At 38.5% G+C, this 23,182-nt stretch overlaps 1 protein-coding gene across 1 annotated transcript; it reads right to left on the reverse strand.

Annotated features, from left to right (window-relative positions):
- Positions 1-1,462: 1,462 nt before the first annotated feature.
- On the reverse strand, positions 1,463-4,054 carry LOC134667921 (asparagine synthetase [glutamine-hydrolyzing]). Its single transcript, XM_063525340.1, has 2 exons — positions 3,876-4,054; positions 1,463-3,191 (listed from the first exon to the last, which is right to left on the reverse strand). Exon 2 carries the CDS (start codon positions 3,180-3,182, stop codon positions 1,527-1,529), a length of 1,656 nt encoding a protein of 551 aa, XP_063381410.1. The 5' UTR covers positions 3,183-3,191; positions 3,876-4,054; the 3' UTR covers positions 1,463-1,526.
- Between the last annotated feature and the right edge of the window lie 19,128 nt (positions 4,055-23,182).

The raw sequence follows: 23,182 nt of genomic DNA on the forward strand, positions 1-23,182 counted from the left end.
ATATATAGAGATACCATAGTTTTGGTGTGCATCCAAAATGTATATTTTTTTCTATAGGTATTACTTATAGGTTTAGGTTATGGGGTCCAGGTACTATGTCAACCAAATTCTAACTGTTGTCAGGCTTTAAATACGCCTACGTGTTTGGGGCAGAGTACCTAAAGTATCTCAGTAACTCTATGGTAAAGTATGTGTGGACGTCCCATAAAATAATGACGTTTGTTAGACATTCCATCTTTATCTGACTAATTATGGACTAAATAAATTTAACAGAATAATTACAAAAAGTATTAAAATTACCTAGATCCCACAGTGAATTTCGTCTAAGTCAATTCGCTGCAGAAATGCAGAGCATAAGAAAATTGCAGAAACCTGTGCCCCATCAACCTCGGCAATGCTGTAAGACTGACTCAATTGGAGAGTCGACTGAACTTCGACTACTCAAGTACCAGCTGGCCCACTTGGATTGTAAATGCGGAACTTGTGCAATACGTGGTCAGGTATGCAATCAACTCAACAAACATCCAAGCAACGTCACGGCAGCTCAAACTGATCAAACACAGCAGTGTAATACCAGTAAACTTATTCAAGTCAGTCCTCGGAATGCTTCAACTCAAACACAAACTCAGTCGTCACAGAGCGGCGTGATTATACCGTTCGAAGACAATAAAGCATGTCCAACATGCCTATACGCATTCAGTCTTCTTTGCAATGGTGCTGCCAAAATTTATAAAGACGAGGAATCCGAAACCGTAAAAGTTTTTTTCGGTTGTGATAAAGCCACCTCTCGCAACGTTTCCAACGTTGATATATCCACCTCCATGACCAGTAGACTAATTGCGTTATCACAAGATTTAAGCGAATATTCACCATCCACTCGATCGAGTCAAACTTGCTACAGCAGCAGTCGTAGTCGTGTCAGATTTGATCTTGGAGGTGACCCGAAAGAATACTGGCGGCGTTTTCAAGTACATAATGTAGATGTCACGTACATAGAGAATTTTATTAATTCCATTAGGCCTTTGGTGAGTATTTAAATTTTATAGTTAAGGTGAACGTGTATCTCTACATCAGTCAAGGCAATTGGAACAATAGGGTAAATGCACTTATACGGATTACTGCGTTTTATTAACTGCGTACTTAGTAGGCTACACTTTCATCATGAAGATCCAGGTTTATACTCATAATAAAACTGCATGAATTGATCGAATCTTATAACCTCGTATTAGTCGTAACAAAACGTAGGTTACCTATACCTAGCTACAGTTTATAGGTGCATTTTATCCTATAGTTGTCATTTTCTCTACTGATTTTACTATATCAAGTGGTATTAAATAAATAAATCGTAAGTAGATTGTTGCTTGATAACCAGCCATAACTAAGAGCCATAGAATTTTCGGATAAACAATATCTGATTCATAGAATAAATTTTCTAAAGCAGGGTTTTTAGGGAAATACATAATTCAATAACAGCAATACTTTTATTTTTAATAAATAATATATACCTACCTAAATTAGGTATCTTATTATTTAGCAGCATAATGTTTTATGAACCGTGCAGAAGGATCTGACACTTCAACCCACTTGGGCATCCAGTAGTATGGCGTGAAATTATATTGGCCTGGGAATGATTTTTCAAATACATGACGATAATATTTTGACTCCGTTGTAGTAGGCTGGACGCCCTTGTACTGTGTAGGCTCTTCTTTGTACCTTTCTGCTATAATTTCACCTATAGTTGTGAATAGAGACTTCTTCACCGACGCCACACCGTCTGAAAATGCCTCTTTATGTCTCCACAATATTGAGTCTGGTAGCAAATCGCTTTTCGCCAAACTTTTCCGTAACATATACTTTTCTACTCCATCTTGTGGCTGACGCAATTTCGCCTCCGTGCCTAGGTAATGATGTGTAAATTCAATATCTAAGAACGGTACCCTTAGTTCTAAGCTGAACGCGCTTGTTGTGCGGTCTGCCCTCAATCCGTCGTATAAGTAGATATCTGATAGCAATCGCAAGCTTTCTTCATGCCCTGCCTCTGCAGAAGGTGCGTCTCTGAAATATATGTAGCCCTGAGCTACCTCGTCGGCGCCTTCCCCACTAAACACTACCGTAGTGTCAGTTTTCTCCTTTATATACTTTGACAAAAGATACATAGGAATACTCGCGCGGATCGTGGTAATGTCAAATGTTTCAAGATGATAGATCACGTTGTCTAAGGCTTCTCGTACGTCATTCTCATCAAATTGGACTTCATGGTGCTCTGTGCCTAAATGGTCAGCTACGATTCGAGCCGCAGCTAAATCTGGGGAATCTCCCATTCCTATCGCAAACGTTTGTATTTTGTATGGCAGTTTGACCTCCTTCGCGAGTTTAACCACCAAAGCGGTGACTAGCGAAGAATCCAGTCCACCACTCAGGAAGCACCCGATTCGACGATCCGACATTAATCTCTTGCGGCAGGCGGCTTCTAGTAAATGTGCCGTTTTCTCGTAAATATTCATTTTTCCCAGAACACTTTCTGGAACATACGGTTTATAATTTAGAGACATTCCCGGTTTGAAAAATTGCTCCGTATGATCCAATTTTACCTTACCGCCTTCAAGCATACTCCAAATTTGGAAATGGCCGGGCAGAAACGGTTCTAATGTCGCTGTCTCACTGGCAGATTCTTTGATTCCGACTAAGCCTTTAGCTTCTGAGCAGATGCCCATAGTGCCGCTCTCTGGGTCATGGAAGCGGAACATCGGGCGGACACCGTACGGGTCTCTGGCTAAGTAAATTTTCCTTTTCTCGCCATCAACGAGACAGAAGACGAATTCGGCGTCAAGCCTCCTTACGGCCTCAGCGATGCCGAAGTTGTGGTACAAGTGGATGATGGCCTCGACGTCGCAGTTGGTCTCGTAGGGGAAATCGTGTTCGGTTTGGAGGAGTTTGCAGTTAAAGATTTCGCCGTTGCAGATGAGGGTGGTTCGGGGGTAGCGATGGAGTTTCATGGGCTGCATGCCGTGTAGGCCGTCGACGATGGCGATGCGACTGAAGCCCAGCAGCGCGCCGGGCTCGCGCGCGTCTTGCTCGACGCGCCACGCGTCTGGCCCGCGGTGAGTTATCGCGGCGAAGCACTTAATGCATTTTAGGTTCACCCCGTCCTTTGCTCCGAATATCGCCCAAATTCCGCACATGTTTGTGACCTGAAATCAATAAACGATGTAGGTAAGTACTTACTTAATGTCATATAATTAAATACCTGCTAACCCCCTTATGCATAAAACTTGACGGGACCGATTTAGTTAAATTATATTTTATCCCTTTCTTACAAATACATAAGTCAAAGTGACACAGATAAAGACAAACGATTATTAATTACTTGGTTAATTGAGGTTTGAAGCGCGTTTATGAATATGGGGGTTAGAAGTTTCTTAGAATGCTCTTAGATAAAAATAGTTCTAAATAACGAAAGTGTAAACAAGTACTTAAGGGCTGCTGCCCTTAGCTCCTTTATCAGAGTTATTTGGGGGTTAAGAGGGTCGCAATAAGGTCGTCTACAAGTGAATGAATAAAAGGGCCGGGCTACCAAGTAATTTAGAAAGATGAAAGGCATTTTCATGAAAGTAAAAAAAATAATGTAATGTGCTCTTCGAAATTATAGATACCTTTACCCTATGATTTGCGATCATTATTTGGTTAGATAGTATTTAATAAATATATTTGAAGGAAAGTTAAAACCACTAATTAAACATCAATTAACAGAAAACTGTTAGCTTCAATACGGCACCAATATTTCAATACACATAAATGAGAATAATCACTTTGATTTAATAGATTTCAGTAGTATTGATTCTAGTTAGGTATATTACTTAATTTAAAACACTTACTTGTATAGTAAAATTCGAGGTTTTTACAGTAAAATTTTATGTTAAAACAGAGCGGCCACCGGCTTTGGCACGTCAACGAAGACTAGACGTGGACACTTGTTTTCCCGCTAGCAATTTTATTACACTGATGGAATGAAATCTTCTTATTGACTAATCGACTTTTAGTTTGATCCTTTTCATAACCCAGTGGAAGAAAAGAGACAATATTATAGTGACATAGTTGCGTTTTATCCGGGCGGAGTTGTTGCACCACGTGTTAATATTAAAAATAGACTGGTGTTCTGAACCGTAAATGCGTAGAAATAAAATAGGATTTTGTGTTTATGCAGAGTTCAGTTGACAGACACTGTGTCGGATCTGTTGTAAGAAATCAATCCTTCAGAAATACGAAGATTGTGGTTAGTTTTATTTCATGAGAGACAAACATAAGTCGCGCCGTGAAAGAAAGAGTTGGGTTATTATTTGAGGTGTATTTGATTTGGCTGGGTTATACTATTCTGCCATCCATGCGGCGTGTTGCATCATCGTGATGTGTTGTATTGACTGCGCATGTGTGTGATATAAATGGCGGGACCAATCTCCATGGTCGGTTTCAATTTAACACTATGGATTTATGGACAGAGATGTGACTTATTTGAAATACTTGTATTTAAAATTCAAATACAAAATGCAAAATACCTATTTTGTATTTAAATACCTTTTGAAGAAAACTATTTTGTATTTTATTTGAAATAGTTTTTGGGACCTATTTTCTATTTTCAAAATACAAAATACTTTATAGTAGGTAGGTAATTAATGTAGGTAGGAGTTACAATCTCTTTTGATGTTACAATCCTGGCAACTCTCATTCTTTTAACATGGAACTGTTGAATCTGTTTAGTAACGTCGCACATGACCACAAGCGTAGCGAGTGGTTAAAAAAGTGGAAACTTGAGTGTTGCGAGGGTTTCAAGGCACGAGAGGAGAACAAACTTTTCTGCCCTGGTGAAACACAAACGAGACGTTTTCATCACACTAACAAGAGGCATTATACATCTCTGTTTATGGAGTATATTTTATTTTTTACCGTCTATCTAACTAGGTATGTACATACGTACAGGTACATTATGTAGGTAGCCACCTATACCAATTTACATAAAATAATGTGTTTAGTTTTAGTGTCGTGGTACCTATTATTATATTCAATATAATATCTAATTCTAGTCCTAGTCTTGAAAACAAATTTACCTGCAGGGGGGTCAGTTATCTCGGCAGCTTACTGCTTACTGTATATATATTATATACCTATTTGAATGTATTAACCAAGGCAAATCCAGCAGAAAACACTGACGTTGGCAGGTATACCTACCTATTTATGGAGATTTAAGTTAATTGTAAATTAACGGACCGAATAGCGAACTTTAGATAGTTTATGTATAGGGACTGTAGGCCAATTCAGTTATAACAATTTGATAATGTTTTTGGTCTTATTTTGATACGATGGTCTTATCACGAGGCATCTCACGCGCACAAATAAGTGCGAGCGAGATGCTTTTGACACGACTCCTGTGGCCTATTTTATAAAGCTACAAGTCAGAAAGAGACTTCCGCTTGTAAATTGTAACTTGTAGCTTTATAGAATAGGCCACTGATAGTCTTTATTATTGTCCTGATATTAACGAATTCAATCAAAGCATCAAATATCTGGGAGACCGTGCTATGCTCGGAAAGTCGGAAAACATAATATCTTTTTTTTGGTTTGTTCAATAGTAAAAATATAGTTTAACCCATTTACACTTTTTTCTGGAAACTCCTACTTAATACTTATAGGGTACATCGCCAATTACTAGCCACCCCCCAATTACTGGCCACTTAATTTGATTTCTATTTATAGGTGAACAAAGTTCATTTTAGTATATAAGGTACGAAAATCCAATTATTAGCCAGTTTTCAATTACTGGCCACCTATTCCAAAAATGAATTCTATTTACAGATAAATAAAACTCATTTTCAGTATAAGGAAAATGGCCAGTAACTGAAATTTATCCACAACCCACTCGTTCAATAACTGGCCGCCTCTTACAAAAATGAGTTCTATTCACCTATACACAGAATTCATTTTAGTATAGGTGGCCAGTAATTGAAAACTGGCTAATAATTGGCGATGTACCCTACGACGAAAGCCATATCAAATTGTTCTAAACCGGTTCAGCGTGAAGATGTAACTGACAAACAGACAGCTTATGGCTCCTCTACACGATGGGCCAACGCCGGCCACTCCAAGGGACGCAGTCATGCGGTAGAATGAGATAGCAATATCACTTGCTCCCTCTAACGCATAAATGCGCGCCTTGGAGTGGTCGGCGTTGGCCCATCGTGTAGAGGAGCCATAAGAAATAAAAGTAGGTAGGTATATAATAGTACATTACTACAGAGGCCGGGACGAAAGGGGTTGCCGGTCGAAGACATATAGACGGCCGAGCGAAGCGAGGCCGAATAGGTTTGAGGCGGGCAACCCCATTTCCCGCCGAGGTATGTATAGTGCTTTTCTCAAACATGCAATGAAATAAATAAAATAAAAAATCCACGTAACCCAAGTTTTATTTATAGACAAAACTATAAGTAAACTACACCCAAAATATAATTAACACGTGCCTATATCTTTATCACGCGTATGTTTTACACGAGTCGTGTATTTTTATTTTCATGTATCTTTGAATTTTTCGCCTTGTATCCGTCTGACTGTCGTTTTCGTCACATAAGTTTAAATAGTCTTTCATGTTGATATCACGTTTCACATTCACATACATCGTTGCTTTATGCATGGAGTAAATAAGTATAATTTCCACAGTGTTGACGATTTTGTAGTTACTTTCATTTCTTTAAAATATGCCACAAAACTGTTATACTAATAAACTGTAAGCCATTTTTCCTAGTTTCTCAAATAATAAAATTGCCTGCTTGACGTCAGAGGCAGCAAGTTATTTAAAATCAATTCTGTTTACGCTGCCAATTCCAATTAACTCCTACGATTACAATTAATATTAATTTCATTATTTCATCGGAACTCATATTAAAGTAAAAACATCAACAACGCACCATAAATCCAATTAAACAGAAATACAGAATGAACATTTTTCAACTTTGCCCATAGACTTATAATATATACTTTGCCTACATAACAATTAAAAAAAATAACTACGCGTGTTTGAGTAGACCTTTTTCCGCTAACGTTTAGATGAAATATTTTAAATGTTTTTATTTGTATAATTAAATTTATAATTTAAAATTATAGAATTTGGTTAATAATGTATTATTTATTATGTTCATGTTGATTTTATACAAATAAAACTACAAATTATAGCAAACATTGTTTTTTGTTTTTTTTTTATAGGCGTAGTGGCAGTGTGTCATTACGAACCATAAAGCAAATACTGCCTCTAGTTTTTTTTAATGGCTGAATGCCACGATGCTGTGTCACAAATATCTTTGATATGGAAATTAAAAAAGAGGACTTTGCCGGCCTAGGCCTGCAAGATTTGTATGAAATTCCATTAACGACCTCTTGCCCTAGCCGCACATGAAACGTCATATTTCGTAGCCTATTATAAGGCACATAACATCAATATTTCATTGCATGTTTGAGAAATAGTACATTACTACAGAGGCCGGGACGAAAGGGGTTGCCGGCCGAAGATATATAGACGGCCGAGCGAAGCGAGGCCGAATAGGTCTGAGGCGGGCAACCCCATTTCCCGCCGAGGTATGTATAGTGCTTTTCTCAACCATGCAATGAAATAAATAAAACAAAAAATCCACGAAACAGGTTTTATTTATAGAAAAAACTAAAAGTAAACGACACCCAAAATATAACTAACACGTACCTATACCTTTTTACTACCCTATATTTTCATGTATCTTTGATTTTTTCGCCTTGTATCCGCCTGACGTCATTTTCGTCACATAAGTTTACAATAGTCTTTCATGTTGATATCATGTTTCACATACATCATTGCTTTATGCATCGAGTAAATAAGTATAATTTTCACAGTGTTCACAATTTTGTAGTTACTTTCATTTCTTTAAAATATGCCACAAAACTGTTCCCAATAAACAGCAAGCCATTTTTCTTAGTTTCTCAAATAATAAAATTGCCATAAGCAACCGTATACATACTTCGTCTTTGACTTGACGGCAGAGGCAGCAAGTTATTTAAAATCAATTCTGCTTACGCTGCCAATTCCAACTCCTACGATTACAATTAATATTAATTTCATTATTTCGTCGGAACACATATTAAAGTAAAAAAATCAACAACTCACCTCAACGCACCATAAATCCAATAAAACAGAAATACAGAATGAAAATTATTCAACTTTGCCTCCATAAAAATTTAAAAAAAAATAACTACGCGTGTTGGGGTAGACCGTTTTACCGCTGACATTTAGATGAAATATTTTAAATGTTTTTGTTTGTGTAGTTAAATTTATAATTTAAAATTATAGAATTTGGTTAATAATGTATTGTTTATTATGTTCATGTTAATTTTATACAAATAAAACAGCAAATAAAATTATAGCAAACATTGTTTTTTTTTTATAGGCGTAGTGGCAGAGTGTCATTACGAACCATAAAGCAAATACTGCCTCTAGTTTTTGTTTAATGGATGAATGCCACGATGCTGTGTCACAGATATCTGTGAAATGAAAATTAAAAAATAGGACTTTGCCGGCCTAGGCCTGCATGATTTGTTATGAAATTCCATTAACGACCTCTTGTCCTAGCCGAACCTGAAACGTCATACTTCGCAGCCTATTTTATTATAAGGAACATAACATCAATATTTCATTGCATGTTGAGAGAAATTTTTTAAATGTTAAGTGTATCCCTAGAGAAAAATGGGGACTATACTACTTACGTAGGTCTGTACGAGTGAAGCGATCGTCCTTTTAAGCTATAAATAAAGTGCGAGACCTTTCATACGGAAATAAGAGGAAGATTGAGTCAAAAATGCTGGCAGCATTTTCTCGCTATAGTTTAATACGAGAAGCGATTCAGCGCAGTGAAGTGATGGACTTATCAAGGATATTTATTGACAGTGACATCGTCTGTTCCCGCAGCAATGCTGCTGCAGTTGCAACCAGAATGTAACCTTAATTTCAATTAAAACGAAATTTAGTCGAGTTTTATTAAATTCGAATTAATTTTGTCGTTATGGAATGTAGCCTGTAGCGTTTGCAAATATATGAGCGGAAATGATATTTCCAAGAACCCTGAATTTACCTATTCGGTTTTATTAAATTTTTTAACCGCATATTTATTGGCCTCCCCATTATTAAGGGCTCTACTAATAAATAAACAACGGGTTGCACTCCGGGAGTGGCGGCAGAAGTGAAAACTCAATGACGCACTACGTTATTTCGTCGCATTACTTGAAACCCCTAAGCACATCACTGTTAGTACTCGAGTTATATTAGTACCAGTTAGAGGGAAACTCACTAGATGGCATTTAAATCAATAGGTAAAGAAAAATTAATTGTAACAGTTTTTCGATCAGGGGGCCGATTTTTGAAATTCGACCGGTCGATTTCGTGTATTTCGTTCAAAAATATCTCCACTACTAGGCATTTAAATTCTACTCATAGAATTGAAAACGAATGCTCAATACAACTAGATTCCCAATTTCTATCGCTCGTATTTCAAAAATTAGCATTTTGCCGTTTTCCACCGATTTTCGAGTGATGAATTCGAATGATCGAAATTCAAAAATTGGCCCCCTGGTCACGTGTCCGTCGTACGTCTTACGGTCACGCCTGTTACGAGTTTAACATTTTTACCCCATCACAAAAAGGGCACAGCGCCGCTAAAGAAGTTTTCACTTCAAAAATTAAAAATCCTTCCTTAGTAGGTACTTAGTACACTTTACGTCTTCGCCTTCTATCGGTCTGATTCTAATTTTAATAAAAGTCAAAAATTAAATCTCGATACGATATGGATCGAATCTGTCACTTTTGACACGACAGATCCGTCCAATCCATACTAATTATTGTGCCAAGATCAAATTTTTGACGTTTATTAAAAGCAGAACCTGAGCGGCTACCGCAAAAACCGAAATTCGCAATTTGCGGGGATCTTTCTCTTTTACTCCAACGAAGGCGTAATTAGAGTGACAGAGAAAAATCCCCGCAATTTGCGAACTTCGATTTTCGCGGTTATAGCCCAGCTTCACTTGATTGCACTAGAATTGCGTTTGGTGGTAAGCGCCTTGCCGCGGCTATCTTTACCCATCACCCAAATACTTTAACACGGATTACTCGAAAAATGGAATAGGCAATCAAAAAGGGCTATAATAAAGAATTTAAGTACAAAAATAAATTCAAAAATTCCGACGAAGTTCCTGCCCTTTTCCGATAAATCCAACAAAATGGAATGAAAAAATTTCAACTTTGCCTCCATAACGTTTAAAAAATACCTACGCGTGTTTGAGTAGACATTTTTTACCCCTAACATTTAGATTAAATATTTTAAATATTTAATTATTTGTGTAGTTAAACGTGTATAAAGGAAAAAAAAAGGAATAAAGGAATGTCTCCTTTAAATAAAATGAGCCAACTTAAGGATTTAGGGTAGTTTCCCTCCAGGGCCCGACTTATTTTTCCACACTTTATATTTAATAAATGTGCAAAATATAGCAAACGTTGTTTAATTGTAATGTCATTACGAACCATAATAGCCGATACTGCCTGTGCCTATAGTTTTTTTTTAAATGGCTGAATGCCATGATACTGTGTCACTTCGTAAATATCTGTGAAATGGAAATTAATAAAAAGCACTTTGCCGGCCTAGGTCAGCAACTTTGTATGAAATTTCATTAAATACCTACCTCTAGTCTAGCCGCGCCTGAAACGTGATTCTTTGAAACCTATTATAAGGAACATAAGATCAATAATTTTGATTGCATGTTGGAGAAAACTAACATAATATAGATATCCGCAAAGTAACGCCTGATTCTATTAATTATTTGAAATATTATCCAATTTGTCTTTCTGTTCTAACAATACATTTTATGGCAGTTGCACTAAATCTCGCAAATAGATTACACGTTTAGTTACAAGCTTAGAATTGATAGGAAAATCCAATCCAATTTCGATTACATAATTATTTATCGAAAGTCACTCTCGCTTGTACACAATTCTGAAAGCTGAACTCTATGACATTACTTTTTTAAGTTGATTTTACTATAAACTGGTTGGACAATGTACGAAGTTTGGAAAGAGCGCTGGCCAATGCGACGGAGGTCTTTGTTTTAGACCACAAAAGCGTGGACCAGTATGCAAATTGGTACATCCGTTAGGGAGATAATGTTCAGCGCATGGTTGTTATTAAGATTGCTTACCGAGCGAAAGTCAACAGTTGCAATATTTCAACTTTAGTAATCTATCAAATCACAATATTGACTATTACTCACAGTTACATTTCGCTCGTACTGTGCCAAGGGTGCTTAAGTAGATACTGGCCCGACCAAAATGCCCTGCATATAGTTTGTCGACAAAAAAACATAGTTTTGTTAAAAAAAATACTTATATTATATATTAGTTTTCGTAATAAATAGAAGTAGCTACTAATTCTTGCGATTAAGCAGCCAATCAGACGTTACGCTCATTAAAATTAAGTAAGAATACCTACCTACTGGGAATCTCGAAATATCATAAGGTCAAGGTGCATAGATAGCTTCGAATTGGGTAATTTTGGAAGTGACTATATTATAATATCATTAATATCTAATAAACCAGAAGAACTTCATACAATAGTACCTAGTCATTTGTTATTTTCAAAATTATCCCGTTTTCGAGGTTACCTCATTTCACCTTATTACTTGGACTGAGCGCACTATTGCCACACTAAAAAAATACTCGATTCATTGCTAACTAGAGCTAGACCAAAAACAGTCTGTAGCGATTTTGATAGCCCACGCAGTGCAGTGCAAGTGTTATTTATACGTCATAATTTCATAGACGTTTGACGTTTAAAATAACACTTGCATTGCGTGGGCTATCATAATCGCTGCAGACTTTTCTTGGTCTAACTCTACAGAATACATTGAATTCAGTCGATTGACCAAATACCGCAATATACATAGGTAGGTACTCGTAATTATGTACCTAACGAAAATCGCATGCAAGTTCTTGATCCATCAAAATGGGACTTAAGAATTCGACTTGCCAGTGCTATGTAAGCTATTGGAATACTCTGGCATGTAGTAAATCACGGTAAACGTGTCTGTTTTAATATCTAAACCAGGGTGCCTAATTGAATGTTAATTAAATTTAGAACAGCGCAGATTAGGAAACTGTGGAACATGTAATTCATAAGTTGAGCTAAAGTAAGTAGGTTAAGCGTAGTGCGCTTGCGCTTGAATGTAACAGCGCTTGGTGTTACGGACTTTTGTGACTATACAGGGTGTAATCGTTAAGTGTAGCCAGGCTATAATTCCGTAAATATAACAGGTATCAGAAAACTTCAAATTGATATCGAAAGTGCGTTACCCAATGAGTAAAATTACATTAATAACTTTTTTAAATAAAAGCAGAAATATCCCAAACATTAACTTCTAACCCTCCCATACATTTAGTACGACGACTCACCCCTCAAAGAACGTCGGTGTCGTAAGAGACAAAACTGCATGAGATTCATCATTATTTGCGATAGTAAACTGTAATAAAACAATAAAACTACCGTTTATGAAATAATAAATCGCCCTAGGCACGAGGTAAAAACCTGCGCGCTGCGCGACGACCATATCTTTTGTCGCAAGTTTCGCGCGACGATATATTTTATTTCCTTCTAATTTCCTGGCATTACGCCTCCTCTTAAGAGCTAAAGTCAGACCGAGAAAAGTCTGCAGCGATTTTGATAGTCCACGCAGTGCAAGTGTTTTTTTGACGACCGGTCTGACCTAGTGGGTAGTGACCCTGCCTGCGAAGCCGATGGTCCTGGGTTCGAATCCCAGTAAGGGCATTTATTTGTATGATGATACAGATATTTGTTCCTGAGTCATGGGTGTTTTCTATGTATTTGTATTTGTATATTATATATAGAGAGTACCCACAACACAAGCCTTCTTGAGCTTACTGTGGGACTTAGGGTTCCCCTAGATATGTCGACGCGGAATCGGCAAAATACGATAGGAAAAAGCTTTATGTCCGCGCAATAAGAGCGAAAAAGTCGTCGTTTGGCTCGGCTCGCGACGGCCGACGACGCCGGACGCGTCGACCGGTTTTTCGCTCTTATTGCGCGGACATAAAGCTTTTTCCTATCGGCTTTTGCCGAATGCGCGTCGATATATTTGGGGAGACCCTTAGTCAATCTGTGTAAGAATGTCCTATAATATTTATTTATTATTATTATCTAACTCTATTTTCATATCTTCGCTTCCTTTTACTTGCTGTTTGACTTTTTTATACGATATGACCCTCACTTTTTCTTCCGTTTATTACTACCTCTCTTGAGGATCCCCTCCAAAATACTTTTAAAAAAGTGGTCGTATCAAATGTCTGATCTACCTGTTGCTCTATACCTAGAATTAATTAAATAAACAATATTTAGGACGTTTAAAATAACTTACCTTTCAAAACACTAGGGGGTGCAGTCAAGAGGGGTCCCTTCATTAAGCATTTATTGGTTCTGGGAAAATAATTACCGTTTCTTCCATTATTAGATCAAACCAAATGATTCGTTCCAATGAATTATTGTTCGAATAAGCGCTGGTGGCCTAGGTTCAAACCCCGGCTCGTACAAATGAGTTTTTCGGAACTTATGTACGAAATATCATTTGATATTTACCAGTCGCTTTTCGGTGAAGGAAAACATCGTGAGGAAACCGGACTAATCCCAAAAAGGCCTAGTTTACCTTCTGGGTTGGAAGGTCAGATGGCAGTCGCTTTCGTAAAAACTAGTGCCTACGTCAAATCATGGGATTAGTTGTCAAGCGGACCCTCTCATGAGCCGTGGCGAAATGCCGGGATAACGCGAGGAAGAAAGAAGGAATTATTGTACGAACGAAGAGGGCTCTTAGAGAAGTTGGTCGCGCTTATTTTTGTATTGCGCTTCGAGCCCAGGCGTATCAAACCAAGATTGTTAAAGTTCTGATTGGCTCCCAATTAGAACTATAAGAGCGTTTTCACATTATCGGATGCAGGATCCTACATCCGCGTAGTCAGCCGGCCTAGCCAAGGTGACAATCGCTATCGCTTCGACAACGAAACGCTTTGTGTTTCTCTATCACTCTTTCATAGTGCGACAGTGACAGTTGTGTTTCGATCGCTACGAAGTGTAAGCGATTGGCATGTTGGCTACGCGGCCTGGTCGCGCTCGCGGGGGCGCTCTTTAGCGGTCACGCACTCTATAATAAACAGGTCCGACAACTGACGGGGGGCTCCGACATGCCAGAATTTATCAGAAGCACCTTTCCGATATCGGATGTCGGAAGGCGCCTATGACAAAAACAGCTGCAGGAGAGTGCCATCGGCATTAAGTCCGCAGATCGAAATTGATTATAATGTTGACCGTTTGTGAATTATTTGCTGAACAAGAGTTGTAGCTCGATTTTTATTTATTGCCAGCAAAGTTTTTGTATGCTGTCCAAATGATATAATAGCAATGTTTTTTGCAGATCACTTTTAAAAACGGCTTATCACTTAATTACTTTCCAATAATGAATACGTTTTGTGGGGCATAAACGGTCGTATCTGTTACTTTAACTTACATAGAAGTTTGATTGTTTCACAGCTTCATGGGACTGTAAACTGACTGTTTTCAACTCGATACCGCCACGCATTCCCGAGATAAAGAGTATTGACAGACAGACAGCTAAGACGGACGGACGGACAACAAAGTGATCCTATAAGGGTTCCGTTTTTTCCTTTTGAGATATATATACCTACCTCAAAAAATAATAATGGGAAAATACAAAAAGGGTACGTTAATAGGGTGTCATTTTTCCTTATAATAAAATTAATAAATATCTAATTATGAGGGCACAAATTAACCCTTTATCCCTAGACCCTATAAATGTTATTAAATGTTATTACTTATTATGACCATGTTATTAAATTACTTATATCATGTTGTGCCAATGATTTCGACATGCACCGATAGTTATCAATTATACCTACCAGATTGGGATTAATGCTCCACACATACATCATCATCATCATCATCTCCTCCTAGCCGTTTTCGGCTACAGCGACTGCTATGCTACAGCTGAGAGCGTCGCTGGTGCGCTCTCAGGTGACTGACGTAGCCAATCCTTGCAGCAAATGTGCGGCCACATTCGCTGCATGTCAGCACCCCTCCGACGTAATTGTACGTGATGGCCACAGGTGGTCTGGCCTTTAGCTCGTCACGCTTAACGTCGAGCTCTGTGCGTCGCCTGGCTTCAAACTCACGCACCTGCGCCTGCACAATATGCCTCCACTGTGGACGGTCACCAGCTAGTGTCTCCCATGTTGATGGGTCTATATGAGCTCTCTTCATATGCCGCTTCAACACATCTTTGAACCGCAGAAACTCTCCGCCTTGCTTTCGCTTACACATACATACCTACATATAATAGCGACTGTGAATTCGGAGAATACACTTTAGGTACATATATCTATTGGTTTCATAGATATTGGTTTCCTTTTAATACGCAAGCTTTGAGTGCTCACTCCATACATAAATAGAAACCCATTTATTATGAATTTCAAGCGAGCTTTGCGAAAAATAATTTCTAATAAGGCTTTAGCGTCATATTATGTTATGTAGGTATATTACATTTTAATTGAGTTTCAAACTTATTAATCATACCTCATACTTTCCATACTATCTTTATTTATTTTTCTTCTTAAGTTAGGTTAATTATAATATGGATATAAAAGTAAAATATAAAAACACTTACAAACAATAAAAAGAAAATTATAAACACATTATAAAAAACCTAACCTAGGGTGCCGCCGGCAGCGGGGCAGGGCCCAAGCTGCCGGTGGTCAGGGCCGCAGAGTGAGGAATCGACGTACTATACGCGCCGTGTCCAAAATTACCGCCTTCTGCATCTGACCCTTGATCCAACCACCTAGCGAGAGTCTCTCTAGGTGTTGGTCGAGACTCTTCGCTATGAGACCGTTTGCTGACACGACTATAGGAACAATGATCGTCGAGTCAACATCCCACATGGCGGTTATCTCGTGAGCTAAGTCTAGGTACTTGCTGGACTTGTCCTTCTCGGCCTTCACGAGATTCTCATCATGGGGGATGGTGACGTCGACGAGCACAGCCCGGCGCTGCGATCGATCTATCAGCACGATGTCAGGCTTATTGGCTACAATAGTCCTGTCAGTGATGATAGATCGATCCCAATAGAGCGTGGCACGACCATTTTCGAGAACTGGCGCAGGTGAGTACTTGTAGTACGGCACTTCACGGTCCACAAGGCCGTATAGGAGGGCAAGTTGCTGGTGAATAATTCTGGCTACGAGATTATGTCTGTGCAAGTACTCGCCGTTAGCAAGATGAGAACAACCGGAGATAATATGCCTGAGTGACTCTCCGGGACGGCGGCATGCCCGACAAATGTCGACCGTACCGTCCTTCAGGATATATCTCCGGTAGTTATTCGTCATGATAACTTCGTCCGCAATTGCACAGGCAAAACCCTCGGTTTCTCCGAAGAGGTCCCCGAATCGCCATACTATTATTATTATGACGTAAGGAATCTCATGAAATGCATGTAGAGATGCTTACTTATATCTTAACTATATATGCTCTCAGTTCAATGAGATTTGTTCAAAGCACAAAACGTTACGACACAAAATTTCATATGCCTTTTTTAAAAATATTGGCAACTTAAGCTCCAAAATCCAATGGTGCGAATTAAGGTAGGGACAAACTGAGCCCACGTACGCAACGTATGCAATACATTATGAAATCTGGATCTGAAATTTGTATGCTTAGAATACTTGTCCTGCGTGGCGTTGCGTGCCAAGTACGAGTAAGTTTTATGTTTCTAAAGCCGACCACAGTCCGCCGGACGATATTGGCCGGTCAGTTGTTCGGAACTGTCAAATTTTTGTTCTAACTGACAGGCCGATATCGTCCGGCGACCTGTTAGTCAGTGGTCGGCTTAAGCGTACAAATTTCAGGGCCTAGATTTCGTAATGAATTGCATACGTTATCCGTACGTGGGCTCAGTTTGTTCCTGCCTTTAAGATGAATGCCACTGAACCCCACCTTTATAATATATTATGATTAATATGTCATCAATTTGAGTGAAGCGTAATCGATCAAATTCAAATCTTATAACCGCGTCGTTGTCAGGCCGAGGGCCTACTTGGTTAAGTTGTTGCCAAGAGACATTCGCTTAGAGCTATAACATGATAAGTCTGCAACGATTTTGATCACGCAGTGCAAATGATATGTAAACATCATTATTTCATAAAAGTTTGACGGTTTTTAACATCGTTGCAGACTTACCTTGGTCTAAATAATTCTATCGACGAACGACAATCAAAAAGTTAAAAATCGGCCAAGTGCGAGTCGGACTCGCGCACGAAGGTTTCCGTACCATTACGCAAAAACGGCATAAACCTAATCACCTTTGTTGTATGGGAGCCTAAATGTCTATTATATGTTTTTTAGAAGGTACTTGTTGATATTTAACGGCAACAAAAATACATACTTAATCTGTAAAAAAATCCTCTGTGATAGCTATAGGGTTCATGATTCATGAGTTACAGCCTGGTGACAGACAGATAGACGGACGGACAGCGGAGTCATAGTAATAGGTTCCCATTTTTACCCTTTGTGTACGGAACCCTAAAAATGTATGACTGAAAAGCTCCCTGACAACACGTGGTCCTACCACAGACTCTACCTAAGAGTCTGTGCGGAAAGGGAAGGCCCCATACATTCCAAGACTACTCTTTCCGCACAGACTCTAGTACAGTCGCCATCAGATATATCGGAGCAGCCAAGGTGTTCACAAATATCTGAACACGCCTCTATTGTCAGGGCGTTAGAGTGCGCGTTCAGATATTGTGAACACCTTGCGCTCTCCGATATATCTGATGGCGACTATACCTACGGTTATGTAATACAGGGTGGCCGATTTAGATCGGTCAGTATCGGAAAATCTGAAACTATAAAACATACGACGATCTCTTCTTAGGAACCATGTCATCGATTTTAGTAACAAAAAAACTGCATTCTTATATCTTATAGTTTCAGATTTTTCCATACCGGCCGATCTAAATGGACCACCCTGTATATTCTGTATTTCTGTGGTAAGGGTACTAACAGTGAAATAAATAACTAGCTATGTACACTTGTTACGAACTACGGCCAAATTGCGGGGTTCTGGCATGCAGAGAACGGCCCAAAGTTTGCTTACTCGTTACAACTTTATATTAAAAAACTTATCACATTCACTAAATCAGTGCTTATCAACTTATGTAGGTACAGTCACCTGCAATAATATATTACACAACGAAAGCCGCAAAAATATCTGACACGATGTTATTAAATTTGTAGAGCCATAAGAGCGTGTCATATATTTTTGTGGCCTTCGAAGAGTAACATATTATTGCAGGTGACTGTACTTATATTATTTTCATGGCTAGCCTAGGTAGACCTGCGTTGCCAACTATAGGTACCTACTTAACAGGGTGTCCCTTATTTTGCTATTTCAAAAATTAACAACGCAACCTCGGTCTTACCCTCTTTTTATTTATACACCAAAGCACATTTTTTGCATCTGAAATTCTCATAAAAGAAAACCGGGCAAGTGCGAGTCGGACTCGCGCACGAAGGGTTCCGTACCATAATGCAAAAAACGGCAAAAAAAACGGTCACCCATCCAAGTACTGACTCCGCCCGACGTTGCTTAACTTTGGTCAAAAATCACGTTTGTTGTATGGGAGCCCCACTTAAATCTTTATTTTATTCTGTTTTTAGTATTTGTTGTTATAGCGGCAACAGAAATACATCATCTGTGAAAATTTCAACTGTCTAGCTATCACGGTTCGTGAGATACAGCCTGGTGACAGACGGACGGACGGACGGACGGACGGACAGCGAGGTCTTAGTAATAGGGTCCCGTTTTACCCTTTGGGTACGGAACCCTAAAAAAATACCACGACGAAACTCTTTCAGACAGTAAGTTGATACTTTTTTAATGGTTCTCTATTCGCATCGATATTTGTTTGTGAAATAATGTTTATACAGCATTACCATAGGGTAAGTCCACAATTACTGGCCACCGGCTAATAACTGGCAACCCTAAAATCCTATAAACAGAATTAATTTTAGTACAGTAGTAGTATTTTTGAAACCTTATATATACATAAATGAATTCTGTTTATAGGGGAAATGAATTCATTTTTAGTTTAGGGTGGCCACTTGGCGAGTTACTAACAGGTGACGTTATCTATTGACGAATTACCCTATGAGGTTAATAAGAAAAACAATTGGGGTATTTTAATACTTTGTAATGGGACAATCGCATGAAAGTCGGCACAGTTTTGTTACACGAATGACCTGTAATTATTTTCAGTGTTTTGGGTAATAGAAACCTACGGCCCAATTCGAACTTTAAGATACGTTCAGTTAATAGATCTAGAAAAGGTATTAATTAGATATATCAGTGTCAAATGTGACGTTTCTTCAAACAAAAACATCACTTTTGACACTGACACAGATGTGTCAATCCATAACGTTTCACAGTGTTTTATGAAAGCCAAAAAAGTGACATCCCCATTTTATTGCAAATTACTGTAGTTTAGATCATTATAAATGCGAGACTAAAACTCCCACGTTTCTAATTTGTGTAGTTTTTGAGAAATATTTTTTTTTAAATCGGGTTTAAAATACCCGGGTATTACGAAAAAAAATTATATGCTGCAAATTATTTAACAAACTGTTCTGTTGCCCTAAGTGTTTAATAAACCCTTCAAAGACGTACGTTTAGAGGTAATCACGGCCTCTATAAGTACATTTGATACAAAGATATTAATTATTTATTGATTTTAGTTTTTATTTTTTTTCTTCCATTTTCCGCCGTAGTCGCCAGCGATATTTGCATGGCAGCTTTATTATTATGTCTTCTATCTACCCTATTTTTTACAAGACATAATTCCGTGGAACATTCAAGTAATCGCCTAAACACTTTATATCCGGGTTACCCGGCCTCTAGGGTTGACACTTTGGTATTTTTAATTTTAAACATAGTTTTGTCGGGGATATCTATTGTTCTTGGTTTTTATGTGGTAATATGGAAAAAAAGTGTTGCCAGTGCTTCGAAGACTGATTTAGTAAGGTACATTACAAAAAAATCGAATGTAGGTCACCTTATTGAAGAGCGCAAAAAAAGGATACAAGATGAAATCCGACAAAAAATTGGTGTTTTAGTCGATGTCGTACGACCAAATAGTGGCACTACTAATGACGGCAATACTGCTAGGACAGTTTTGTCCGACAAACACCGCGGAACTTTTGCAAACATACTTGGAATAGAGAAGTGGCTTCTGGACGATCTCCACACAATTTTGGTTGCATTATCAAGTGGTCTTCCAATAGACTCAGAGAAGTTCGGTAATTTCTGAAAAGAACTGGCCGAAAAATATGTTCAGAGCTATAAATGGTGTCCTATGACAGTGACCATACATAAACTTCTGGCCCATGGAGCTGCAATTATACGAAACTCTTCTGTTCCAGTAGGAATGCTCTCCGAGCAAGCAGCAGAGTCTCGTAATAAATATTGGCGTCACGATAGAGAACATCATACTCGCAAATCGCATCGTATAAAAACAATGTTTGATTTGTTTCATAGAGCGTTAGTCTCATCAGACCCAATAATATCGGGGCATCGTATTTCGCAACGACAAAAAAATATTAAAAAGCGACCCCTACCATCTGCCGCAATAGAATTGTTAAAAGCACCACAGGATGCATCTATACCACCATCTGATGAAGACACAACACATGACGACAGCTTTTATGAGCTTCAAAATGGGGCAGAGAGCTTGGAAGTAGAAGAAGACATACAGTAACTTGTTTTAAACATTTTTTGCTGTTGATTTTTTTTTTTGTAATTCATGTTTTAAAACAATATATTTGCGAAAGTTTATTATAAACACTATCAAACAGCATTTTGTTGTATTTCGCATCATAATAGATACTTAGCGTAGCATAACAGACACTATTAGCAGTTTAAAAAAAATATTGTGTAACTGGTTTTAACCGATTATCGGTAAATTTTTACGATAACCAATCGAATATCCAGCGTTGAAAATTTACGTTAGTGCATTCCTGTATAGGTACTGAGTTAATTTTATATCCGAGGAAATCCGGATATTGGGTAGTGGCAGCCCTGAACGAAAATTTTAATTCACTGTAGATTAAATGTTCCACGGAATTATGTCTTGTAAAAAATAGGGTAGATAGAAGACATAATAATAAAGCTGCCATGCAAATATCGCTGGCGACTACGGCGGAAAATGGAAGAAAAAAAATAAAAACTAAAATCAATAAATAATTAATATCTTTGTATCAAATGTACTTATAGAGGCCGTGATTACCTCTAAACGTACGTCTTTGAAGGGTTTATTAAACACTTAGGGCAACAGAACAGTTTGTTAAATAATTTGCAGCATATAATTTTTTTTCGTAATATCCGGGTATTTTAAACCCGATTTTCAAAAAAATATTTCTCAAAAACTACACAAATTAGAAACGTGGGAGTTTTAGTCTCGCATTTATAATGATCTAAACTACAGTAATTTGCAATAAAATGGGGATGTCACTTTTTTGGCTTTCATAAAACACTGTGCGTTTCTAGATCTATTAACTGACGTATCTTAAAATTCGAATCGGGCCGCTATTCAGCCTATATTATGTACGTCCCACTGCTGTGTGCACAGGCCTCCTCTCATGCGCGAGAGGGCTTGGGCTGTAGTCCCCACGCTAGGTAGCCCAATTTAGAGGGTGATTAATTCCTGATAATCGTTAAACAAGGGACACCCTTATGTACGGACAAGAACAAACGAAATGTCCGCGCGAATGACATAGATAATTTATATAATAATCTTATTGTTGCGTCTAATAAAAGGCCTGAAACCTGTATTTTGTTTCATAGAAAATAGAATAGGTAGTTGGAGAGAGACACATCACACACAAAAGATTAAACGCCTTTACTAGATCTCAAAATTGATTTTTAACGGGGCAACAATAGACGTTTTCGATAAGAAACACATAGAAGCAATCGTATTCTGAAGATTAATGGTGTTTTTTTCAGAGTTGGGGAAATATGGCGTAAGATTTGGCACAATACAATGGAAGGGCTCAAATTTCTTCTTATTATATGATTGATGGAGTAGGTACAATGAGAAGTTTAGTAGCATCTTGTTGACTGGCTGTGTATTGTCAGTATTTGAGAGGGCGCGAGTTGAGTCTTGGCAGCATAAGTTGACATCGAAAAAATGAGTAAAAAAATATGATGAACAGTAAGTAAATGAAGAGTTCTCAGTCCAAGCCCACGATAGATATATAAATAGGAGTGTTAGGACACAGTTAATTATCACTTTGCTAATTTGGAGTACAAACTGCAACATTCCTAACTGTACATCGGTGGACCACCCCACGGTGGACCTTACAAAAGGCATAATAAACGGCGCGATTCGGGAAATGAATTAGAGATGCAATAGATATGAAATAGTAAAGATATGTGACGTTCCACAAAAGGTACCATTGGCCCAACTGAATATTGGATCGGCGTAGGCACTGGTCCCACCGCGAGCTAGTAAGCTATGAGCTATCGGCTATAAACACGAACAAAAGATAAGCACTCCCGTGTAAATAAAAGAGACACGGCGATATTTATAGTTACTCGCCCAGCGGTGAGCTGTTTCGTGTTTATAGCCGATAGCTCATAGCTTACTAGCTCGCGGTGGGACCAGTGCCTTAATAATAGCGTAAGCGCCAGCTGCCATAAGGTACCTTTTTCCGTGGAACGTCACATATCTTTACTATTCCATATCTAGTGAATCTCTAATTCATTTCCCGAATCGCGTCGTAAGGTCCACCGATGTACTGTTAACAGTGCGGGCGATAGTACCTAGCTTAATTGGGGAAATATCTTCCCCTTACAGGCTCGGCCACGACATCGAGCCACTTGCGACGGCGGGAGCGATAACCATAGGTTGGAGCGTGACACAGCGATCGGACCTTTTGCTCCAACCTATGGTTCTCGCCTTCGAGCAACACGGAAGGGAGGCGGCATTCGCACTATTTCCCCTCTG

Source organism: Cydia fagiglandana, chromosome 10, assembly GCF_963556715.1.
Source record: "Cydia fagiglandana chromosome 10, ilCydFagi1.1, whole genome shotgun sequence".
NCBI lineage: Eukaryota > Metazoa > Arthropoda > Insecta > Lepidoptera > Tortricidae > Cydia > Cydia fagiglandana.